General features: G+C 40.1%; 1 protein-coding gene across 1 annotated transcript in view; it reads left to right on the forward strand.

The window, feature by feature from the left end:
• The first annotated feature begins 11031 nt into the window (after positions 1 to 11031).
• Positions 11032 to 11886, forward strand: part of npffr1l2 (neuropeptide FF receptor 1 like 2) — a 32576-nt gene continuing 31721 nt past the window's right edge. The window contains exon 1 of the mRNA XM_031742771.2: positions 11032 to 11424. Coding sequence (XP_031598631.1) covers positions 11082 to 11424 — 343 coding nt within the window. The 5' untranslated portion in view covers positions 11032 to 11081. The remainder of the gene's footprint in view (positions 11425 to 11886) is intronic.

Genomic DNA, 11886 nt, shown 5'->3' on the forward strand with positions numbered 1-11886 from the left:
GAAAACCGCATTGCTCCTCCTGTATCGGAGGTTCGACTAGCGGACGAACTCTCCTTTCCAGCACCCTGGCATAGACTTTCCCAGGGAGGCTGAGGAGTGTGATCCCCCTGTAGTTGGAACACACCCTCCGGTCTCCCTTCTTAAAGATGGGGACCACCACCCCGGTCTGCCAATCCAGGGGTACTGCCCCTGATCTCCACGCAACATTGCAGAGGCGTGTCAACCAGGACAGCCCTACAACGTCCAGAGCCTTCAGGAACTCGGGGCGGACCTCATCAACACCAGGGGCTCTGCCACCAAGGAGTTGTTTAACTGCCTCAGTGACCTCCGCCCCCTGGCAGGATTAATATTATCAAAATGAATGTGCTACCCAGATTTCTCTTTCTATGTCAGTGTATCCCCCTATTTTTGCCCAAACAGTTTTTTAAGTCCCTGGACCAGATGGTTTCTTCTTTTTTGTGGAATGGAAGGCCCCTAGACTTAGGCTCTCTTTATTACAACAGTTTACCTCTAATGGGGTCTTTCCTACCAAATTTTTAATGTACTATTGGTCTTCGCATATTCATAAGCTGACCTACTGGCTAAATTCGCCTAACCTGATTTGGTGTAAACTTGAAATTCAATCAATTTCTCCATATTTTTCACCCGCCTCCCTTGTCTATTCATCACTGCCTGTTAAAACATCTTCTGTTGCTTCAAATCCCGTAGTGCTCTCTACACTTAAGATATGGTTTCAGTTCAGGTCGCATTTTAAATTCATATCCCCCTCTACCAGATTACCATTGTTAAGGAATCATCTATTTTCCCCTGCCACTACCAACGCCGCCTATTTGACGTGGCACGAAAGAGGCATAAAGACCATGAGAGCCCTTTACAAAGATGATGTCTTTCTTAGTTTCTCAGAGCTATCCTCAAAATTTAACCTACCTCCCACTCACTTGTTTCTCTATTTGCAAATTAGACACTGTGTCTCATCACTGTTTCCAAATTTCCCAAATCTCCCTGCTGATCCTCCATGGGTTGACCTTCTGCTTGTTAGGCCTAATCAAAAATCACCTCTATCAAATATATATTGTATGCTTATGGCGACCGAATCTGACTTATCAGGTAAAATCAGAACCGCCTGGGAGCGTGAATTAGGTGTTGAACTGTTTGAATCATGGTGGGATAAGGTGAATCTCATCATGCGTTCAAGTACACCATGTGCTAGGCTACAGCTTATACAGTTTAAAGTGGTAACCAGAGTCCATTTCTCAAAATCCCGTTTATCTAAAATTTTTCCTTCAATTATAGACCAATGTGACAGATGTCACACCTCCCCTTGCAATCTAAGCCATATGTTTTTTTTCTGTCCGAGTTTGAACAAATTTGGGAGTGATTTCTTTTCTGTACTTTCGGGGGGTTTTGGAATTCAGATCCGAGAAGACCCTCTAATAGCCATTTTTGGAGTTCCAAAGACCCCTCTTAATATAACTCCCCAGCAAAATGAGATGTTGGCCTTTTGCTCCCTTCTTGCTAGACGGTGTATTTTACTTCTTTGGAAATCTCCCACGCCTCCATCTGCATTGCAATGGCTTAATACTGTCCGGACATTCTTGAGGGTGGAGAAGATCTCACTCACAGTGAAAGGTAGTTCTGCAAAATTTATCCACAAGTGGACACCCTTTGTGGAATATCTCAAATCTGTTCCTTAGTACAATGCAATTTACCCATCCTGCGACTATATTGAAAAGAATTTGAAATTTACTCCTTTTTTTTTTTTTTTTTTTTTTTTTTCTTAAGGTAGGCATAGGATTTAAGCACCCCCCCCCCCTCCCCTTTTAGTCTTTTCTTTTCTTTTTCTTTTTTATTTATTTATTTTATTATTTTTTTAATGTTGTTTCTTCAATTTTCTGTTCTTCTGTTGGTATGATGGTTTTTTTTTGTATTTTAATTGCTCTTTTGTTTAACAAGTTAAAGTTAAAATGATTGGGAAAGAAACGTTTGAGAAAATATGTCATGTAAGATGCATACAATACAATGTATATAAGTTTCTATAATCTCTCGATAAACAAAGGAAAAAAAAAGAAGAATACTGCTATTGCTTCAGTCATCTTCTTTCGTCTTTCAGGCCTTTCGGTGTTTCTAAGCTTGCCAGCACTTTCCTTGTTTCTAGGATTGTCTCCATATCGCTGATATGACCACTCTGCCCATGTGGAGAAGCATATTTTCTTTATATATTTTATAGTTTCATTTTTGTTTCTTCATCTTTTTATCTTACGTAGGTGAGAGTATTAGTAAGCATAAAAATTCCACCTGTTTGTCCGTTATTAATTGTGCAAACGTGCTTTCTTCATCGACTTGTTTCTTTCAGCTAGAATTTACATAAAGAACTGCTGACTGCATGTCGCCACACTGGGTTGATTTGAAGATGAGTGCATTCATGCTCAGCAGAAAGATGCATATTCAGACCCAGCTTACAGAGACAGAAATTAAGTGCTGAATACAAGAACAAGGCAGAGTAAAGATACACGTCTCAGTGCTCATACAGTAGGCCTTAAGTTTAGGCTTTGTTTGCCAGATTGTACGACAATATCAGTTTCCACAATAAGGTACCAACCAAAATAGTTATTTTTTTTAACCACAACAGTTGCTAAATATTTGTGTTTAGGACAATTTGAGGCATTACTTTTTCAGATTGTTGTCATATCGTATAGGTCAAGCTCACAGTGACTTTACATCAAATGCTTATTGGCTGTATCTCAGGAATACTCAATGCTGAAATTGTGACAATGTGTATCTGAAATTTAAATGCAAAAGGTCACTGTTTCTTAGCCATTGCTCAACGACAAAATTCTGAAACAAAGCAGGCAGATTGTGACCACACGCCACATTTGGTCAAATACTGACCTGCTGGGAGTCTTCCTCCAGCCCCAGTCAGGTTAAAAACAGAAACGAGTAGCTTCTCTGCTGTTTGTGAGCGTCCTTTCCTTGCTGTTTTCACTCCACTGTGGTTTGCATGGCTTTAAGAAAATGTACAGGGCATGGAGAAGAAAATGGTTGTCTCAAGTCAGCAGGAACAGTCTGCTCATGAATAAAGATGGGAACAAGAAAATTATAGTGTTTGGTTTATTAAAAACAAGGAACAAAGAAATGAATGGCAGCTCCAGGGAGTCCTCAGGTTTCATTGTGTTCCCTTCAGGCTTTTGTGCCAGAAGAGCGTGTTTGAGATGGAGGGAAAAGACAGGAGAAAATGTTAGACACTCCTACATAACGAAGCTTCAGTGGGAAACTGTCTTTGAATATGAGGTGTGTATTCACTAATTTAAGTTTACATTGCTCCCACAAAATGTTATCCAACCCTGTCACGATTTGATTTTTGTTTAATGTCATCTCGTGTTCTTTCTTGTATCTGAAATGTGTATAAAGTGTAGTTAAGTATCAAGTGTTTACTCCTGCTGGAGTCATCCGCTATGTGATATGCATGTGTGTAGACCAGGTGAGCTGTTCATGGGAAGTGAACTTATTATGCTGGCACAAAGTGAGGCAGAACAGCCTGTGAAGATTAGGCTGAAAGCAGGTGCAGGCGGGATTCCTACCGTCTTTGTGCATTACCGTGTAGACGAAAGGAAGGCCTATCAACCCACCACCATGCACCTGTGGTGCCCTCCAATAACTGCTAAAACACACAAACTTACGTATTACAGTAATACAATATTTGCTTAGTGTCTGTGGTGCAGCAGGACTCGGTTTCATAGCAGGGACATAGCAGGGACATGGATACTCATTCTGTGTCTCCCTGTAATCAAATTCTAACAAAACAGCTTCAGCATCAGCTCCAATATCGTGCTAAACCTCCTTCAGTCCTGTGAGATTTGTGTATTCATGCATCATAAACAGCTAAAGGAGCTCAGCGGTGGCAGTAGATATGGCCCAGTGTCACTGACGGCAGATAGATCGAGCACTGCATCAGGACAATAGCAGCACTTTCACTGACTCTCAGCAGAATGTTCACTGCGTAGAGTAACTCGATCTGTTTCAAAAGCCTAAAAACATAGAAAGCTGCATTTCTTTGTTCATTTCTTAGCTGTTTTCTCTGCCTGCTAGTACACACAACAAAATCTGATATTACCAAAAATGCTGACCACACACTGACCCTCCCACATCACTAAAATAGCTTTATTACACTAGCTCATACTCTGAGTAGACTGCAATTACAGGCCTCAATGTTGTATTTGAATAATTTTTTACTTTTCTATATTGCAGTGTCTTCTTGCAGTAACATATCAGTTCTTAAACCCATGTGTTAACAAGAGTGAGGGAGCATGTGAAAAGCTTTCTGTACATTAGGTGTTGCCCTATAAATAGCAATTTTATACCTAATAGAGTCAGTCTGACAACGTTGCTTGTTAAGCATCCTTTTTCCACATTTCCTGTGGAATCTGTGAGCTAAAATTAGGCAGGCAGTCTGGCAAAGTTATCAAATGCTATTTCACATAGGATCTGATCAGGGTTTTATAATTACGTGCTGTAAATACTGACAGGAAAAATTATGGGTTCCCATCGTTGGTTGCTAGAGCTAGTGTCCATAATTATCTCTTAACTGCTTCATGGTAATTTGACAGTAGAATAAATTCAATAGAATAGAATAAATAATAAAGAGACATTAAATTACATCTAAGGGATGAAAGTTTTTAAACCTACCTGGCCCTGTGTGAAAAAGTAATAATGCCCTGAACCTAATAACTGGTTGTGCCACTCTGAGTTTATCAGAGGTGGACTTGCTGGAGTGTTGCCCTGCTGGAACAGTCCAAGTGTGTTTGAGTTTCAGGTTGTCAGAAATTTTCAGAAATCTCTCAGTCAGAACATGCTATATCATGTTTAGGTGGAAACCAGCGAGCTAACTTCCTGCTAACTTCTAACGTTGGGACCTGAAGCGGACAGAGTTTAGGACCCAGATTAGTCCAAGTCCTGACTACGGTAGCTGTAACGCTCCGACAATTCATCAAGCGGTGCCACTTCGGTGCTTACCAAAGTAGAACAAAAATATTTTGATAGATTTTTGAGCGCCGTGTCCCACATAAAATCCGTTCAAGGTCAGTAAGCACAACCAGAATTCTCTGCCAAAAATGTCATTTTTGCCCAGTCTCTTTCTGTCATATCTGGCGAAGCAGATGTCGTGGAGTAGAGAGAATGTGGACCCAAATGCAGACACAGTATTGTTAAACTGAAAGCAAGCCTTTATTTGGCTGAAATAAGAATACAAAAAGACAAGGCAGGAAGGGAACTAACAAAACCTAAACTGGAAAAGCTAAACATAAAACTGGAAAACTGAAACCTGCAAACACGGGTGGAGGAACGCAGAGGGTGAGACGCAGGGGAAGATGAACAGGGGATGACACGCAGACGATCTGACATGGAACAGAGGGATACACACACTAAATATACACACCGAGGGAAATGAGGAAATGGCAAACAGGCTGGGGAACACAGCTGTGACGAATCAGACACAATGGGACAGGGAGGAAGAAAAACAGAATACACAGACACAGGACACAGACTGTCAAAGTAAAACAGGAAATACATGAACGTAGAGACAAGGATGACAAGAGGTAACACGAGGGACACAAGGGAGTCACAGAAACACCTAAACACATAAACACATAACCAGAATTTAACTAAAGCAATGAATATTAAATAATGACAAACATAAACACGGAGTTAATAGACTCCGGACCATCACACTTTCTTATTATTGAATCATGAACACTAACTGTAACTGAGCCAAGTGAGGCCAGCAGTTGTTGTTCTGGGTCTTTTGTGGCCTGCTGGATGAGTCGTTGCACTCCTGGGAACCTTCATCACTGTTCCAAATTTACTCCATTTGTGGGTAATGGTTCACTGGAGTACCAAAGCCTTAGAAATTATTGTTAGAACTCTTTCTTTCTATTAGATATCGCTGGCTTTGTTTCTCAGTTGCATGATGTGTTGCTTTTTAAGATCTTTTAGCCTTCTCTTTGTCAGACAGGTTCTGTTTCATTGGAAATAATCGGGCCTGAGTGTGGTTAGTGAAACTGATCTCAGCTTTCCAAAAAATACGCTTAAATCTTCCTAATTTAACATGTAGGTGTGACAAATATGAAAAAATGTAAAAAAGAAAATCAGAAAGGGGGGAAATAAGTTTTCACAGCACTGCATGTTATTGTATGTATGTACCACCTGCATGTAATAATCTATCCTGTAAGAATGAGTTGGGGTATTATTTTTTTTCAAAGGGCAGTCAAAGAGATTTGAGAGTGATGAAAGGAAGGGTGGATCATTCTGTACAATTTATGGACTATAGAGCAACTATTAATGTCAGCTGTTAGCAGCTTTCACTCTGTTTTGCAGTTATGACAGTTACCGACTATATTTCCACCACAGCATACACGTAATATTTTGGATGATTCATTACTTTACGGTCAACAAGCAGCAGCCTGGGTAGCAACCAACAAAAATTACTGTCACACAAGGTTAGAGCTCTTTGTCCATGATTACTTACAGTCTGAACACTTTTTAACAATATATACTGCTGTGGTGAGTTTATACTTGACTTGTATGGGTGTAAATAACCTTGACAACCTGAAAATTAAAACTATTTAAGAGGTGTAATCTAATCTCTTTTCTTTCACTTGAATATTTTCTAAATTTAAGGATGTTAGAGCTATAAAACTTAACATTGTATCATCTTAAAGACATAAATGAAAGCCTTAAAAGAAAATTTGGATATTTTTTAACCTGTGCCTTATTTTACCATCTTACTGGGCTGAATTTTTAAAAAAATGTTTTAAATCAGCACAATTGGTTATGAAGCGACTGGAAAGTAACCCACATGGAAATTGCCCTCGTCAAGGTAACAGTGTTTGTTTTTTGCCAGAGACATCCAGAGATTATATTCTGCAGAAGTCTGCGACTACATTTAATGGTGCCTGTCATGCTACTGTGTATACTGGAGCACTTTTCATCAGGAAAATGTGCTTTTCATGTAGGATTTAGCCTCCTAGTTGATTGGCAGCAGACACTATTTACTGCAAACAATGTTTCCAGGTTCAGCGCTAGCCTGTCTTTGAAAGCTTTAAGAAGGGTAGTCATTGTGTCGCCACAGTGTGGAGATAAATCACATCACACATCCAAAACAAAGAAACACATAAGTATGTGTTTATTAAAATAAATGTCACAACGTGACAGCCATACTCATGACTTACTGTGCTCCTAGAACTGTCTATGCAAAAACAGAGCACCTCCTTAGGATGCAAGAATATTTTACACTTCCTTTTCTTCCTGTTGGTTATTGATGAGGTATGGTGGGACTTAATGCAAATAATTTATCAGCATGCTCAACAACACAGTAAGAAAAAATATTGCACAAGATTGTACAGCTGCTTGGTGTCTATTATGCTGTTCACTCTACAAAAATAGCCCATACTTTCAGTCTTTATGTGGCAGCTTGGTTTGTAAGGAGTACGTCAGACCTATTCTTGGTGGTAGTTGGACTCCAACAGAGCTGCCCTTTGTCACTGATTTCTAGGTGGGGACAAGTGGCACATAGTTTCTGGTTTGGTGGCCTCAAAATCACCTCTGTCCTTTGTGCCGATGATGTGGTTCTGCTGGTTTCTTCAGTAGCTGACCTCCAGCTTGCTCTGGAGCAATTTGCTAGCCATTGTGACACGAGCAGGACAAGAATTAGCACCCTCAAGTCAGAGGCCATGGTTATCTGTCAAAGTGCCCGCTCCGAGTCAGGGAGGAGTTGGTCCCCCAAGTGGAAGAGTTGAAGCATGGTGTAGCAGTTGGTCATATGTTAGGGGTTCAGAGGGGAGCTGCTATCCCTTCACATCAGTTGCTGGCCAGTTGAGGTGGCTCAGGTATCTGATTAGGACACCTTCTAGGTGAGGTGTTTCAAACATTGTTTGTGCATCTGGGAGGTATTTTGCTCAGGAGCACTCTCAACATGTGAAGCAGGCTTTGCCCCGAGCACGCACGCTCCATTCGCTAACCCATGGGTCTGGGTTCTGCTGGCAGGTTTTTGGTCTCTGCAGAGCTTGGTACTTTTGACAATTTGTAAATATACAATATTGGTGTTGTCAGCCAAGTTTGACAGTCCTCCCCCATTAAATGCATTCATTCAACACTCTGCTTTCAACCACCAAAAGGCTTGTGACTGAAGTCCCTGTCAACGAAAACCATCACAGCGGCAGCTTGTGTAAATTATTACAACATGGCAGAATGCTGGAGGCATAAATCATAATTAACTTTTGCTGAAGAACCACAGCCTTAGCATTCTGTTTGAGGACGTCGTCTAATCCCGCACCCTGTCTTCCATCTTTTTTGTCCGTCTTCTCATACTGGTGTACTTCATCTATTAATGAGCAATTTATTTACTGCCATTGAGATTGACATTCGGTAACTTGCCTAAGGACATTATGAGTTTCGTACTTGTTTGAAAGACTAAAGCCATCCAAATCTCGTTTTATAAAATTTTGTAATTTACAGTCACGTCCAGTACATTTCACACCAGCGTTTGCTGACTGATTTTTGACTCTGACAGACTCTGTTTTAGAGAAGTTTATGTTCACTGATATTTTACCTAGAAAAAGTAAGTGTCATATCACAGACATATCACCACATGCCCTATTTGGGTTATTTGCATGCTCTTTTTATTTACGTGATAGTGTCTGCTGCACTGAAAACTCTATAATGTGCCAGCAAAGCAGCTGCTGCCTATGCTGATTTGTCTTTCTTGACAACTTACTTTGTCAAGAAAGAAAATGCATTTAACACTTAATGACCGACAAAATCTGGAAACCTTGTGGGATTTGAAATGTGCTCTAATTCTCAGCCTGTTTCATCCGTTCCATCTGTAGGCTTATGTTTTGTAATCACAAACCTCTAGATTTTGCTTCTTTGGCAACTTTTAAAATAAATTTCTATTCTGATGTCCAGCAGCACAAATGGACATTTGTTTACATTACAGGCTTTCTTTCAGTTGTTTACCCTTTTTTTCTCCAAATTTGTCTATTTTCACTGAAATACACTTACTGTACGTGCAAGGATTTTTGGACAGTGGCACTTCTTGTACTTTTGCTTCTATACATTTAGCACAATGGCTTTTAAATCAAACAGTCAAGATGACATTGAAGTGCAGACATTCAACTTTAATTCAAAGAGCTTTAGAAAAGTGTCACATTCAGTGCTTTTGAATTGAATTGATTGAAACTTTTATACACTGCTTAAAAGATAAATAAATAAAACAAAGTAACAATTGTAGCTTGGATGAAGATCCCAGATGGACAACGCCAAATCGCTGCATTTTACTCCCATGAGAGCTCTGCCAGTTGCTTCTTCAATTCTCTCTGCCTTCATTTTTATCTTCAGTAACAGAAAATCATGTGCTTTGTGCACCACTAACCACTGCAAATATCACATTTCTGTCATAAACTGTGTGTGGCAGGCAGGAATGGAGGCCCCAAATGCAGACTCCAGGAGGTGAAAAGTAAATTCAGAACCGCTTTATTGCTGGATACAAGAAAAAACTAAACTGAGGATACAAAATAAACTAGGCTGCCTGGCAGATAGAACACACACTAGGAAATGAGGGAGATCGCAACCCAGGACTGAGGGAGACGCTGACATAAATACAGAGAAGGATAAGGAGGGAAGGGAGAACACACGGGGAGCACAGCTGACACGAATTAACATGGGGAAGCAAAACTAGACACACGGAGACCTTCACAATAAAACAGGAAACTGAGGAACATGACACAGGAGTGGAGGAGAGGCTGAGGTGAGGGAGCAAGGGAAGACGAAGGAGCACGAGGCAGAGAGAGAGGAGCCGAGAAAGACATGACAGACTGGGAAAACATGGATAAACATGACAGGCAGGGGAAAACAGAATGAAACATAACAAGGGAAACAAGACACACTGTGTTTTGGGTCATTATCCATTTGCTCCGAAGTGTCCTCCCTGTTTTACAGCCAAATCCTGCTTCTTCTATCAGCAGTCAAATTATCAAAAAACACTAACGACCTGGTTCCACTGGCAGCCATACATGCCATAAGATGTTTTACAGATGATGCCGAATGCTGCATCACCTTCTCCATACTTTTCTCTTCCCATCATTCTGACACCAGTTCATTTTGTTGTCCTTTGTGCATTTTTCCCCCAGAATTGTGGAGACACTTTTAGCTGTTTTTTCCACACAGGGCAATGCAGGTTTGGATTTTTTCCCCCCTTAATAATTAAAACCTTAATTTAGAAACTGCATTTTGTGTTTATCTTTGTATAATGTTTACATTTGTTTGTCAATCTGAAACATTTAAATGTGACAAACACACAAAAACATAAGAAATCAGGAAGGGAACAAACACACCATAGATATTTGCAACACTCCTCACTGTACGGTAATGCTAATACCTACCTCAAAATAGCAATACACGTACATAGTTAAGTGTAGAGATGAGGACAGTCACATAACTATCGTTGCTTGTAAAGCAGTGACCTACTGTACAAAAACAAAACAAAACTCTTGGTGTCTAATAAAACTGTGATTTAGTAACAACACACTTTTTAATTTTACAATTTTAGTTTCCTATTGTCACCACTCTTTCCTCCACCTACACAGGAAACCTATATGAAAGCGAGTGACAAGAAGGTGCTAATTAAAAGCATCTCTGAAGAAGACACGAATAGCTGAGAAAACCCGAGACACAGTAAAAAGATTTGTTTTGTTTTGTTTAACTCTTTACTGGTGTAACGCAAGAGCAGAGCTTCTAACACTATCCTACAGTCTGATGCGTTGGCATCTGTAACAGACTCTCACAGTATGACAAATATTATGTATTAGATGCTTGACATGAATGGCGTTCACTTTCAATTAACCAGTTTTAGTGATCCTTGCATCATTGGACAAGATGAACCTCTGCCAATGTACTGTTGCAGCTTGTAATGAAAAGTTGTGACATGTCTGAACAAAGTAGGCAACACCTCTAGTTCTCTTTGTTCTAACTTGAATTTTTCTCTGCTTGTTGCCATTTTATTTCCTCTGCAGTGTTGATTGATATCAACGATGGATATTCTGGACGTTGTGGACGAAGACGGGATGGCATTTGAGGGATCCATCATTACATCCGTCCTTTTAAACACCAGCCTACTTGGTGTATCCAATGTCACCAACATTACCTTTTTCCCTTACTATCAGCACTCTCTGTATGTGGCTGCCATCTACACCCTGGCTTACTCCTTCATCTTTCTGCTGTGTATGGTGGGTAACATCCTGGTGTGTCTCATCGTACTGGAAAACCGTCGTATGCGCACGGTCACCAACCTCTTCATCCTCAACCTGGCTATCAGTGACCTGCTGGTGGGGATCTTCTGCATCCCTACAACACTGGTGGACAACCTCATCACAGGTAATACTGAGCTTGTGACTAATGTACACATGGTTGTATCATTGTTACTTTAGACCTGAATGCAGATGTGCATTTCAGTTAAGCACAATGTACCACTCGGATGCATAGCATGATAACAGAGTATTGCGATAAGCAAATGGGTCATTCCATTTTAATTCACAGGCCTTATTCTCGATCTTCTCTGATTTGCATAAAAGATTCATATTAAAAAAAGTTTGAACATATAGAATAACTGATGTGAAATTGTAGCTTTACATGTTTACTTTTCAATATGTGTTTTGAAAAATAGTCAGCTGACCAACTTTTCAGGCCTTTTTTTTTCCACACAATAACATCTGAGGCGATGTTTGAAAGTAATTTTCATTGGTCTTTCTTACAATCAAAATGATTCAGGGTCTATGATTTAGAGCAGATTAATTAAAAAAATATCTGCATGTTATCTCGCTAAAATACAAAAAAAGT

The sequence above is a fragment of the Oreochromis aureus genome, linkage group 12 (assembly GCF_013358895.1).
Source record: "Oreochromis aureus strain Israel breed Guangdong linkage group 12, ZZ_aureus, whole genome shotgun sequence".
NCBI lineage: Eukaryota > Metazoa > Chordata > Actinopteri > Cichliformes > Cichlidae > Oreochromis > Oreochromis aureus.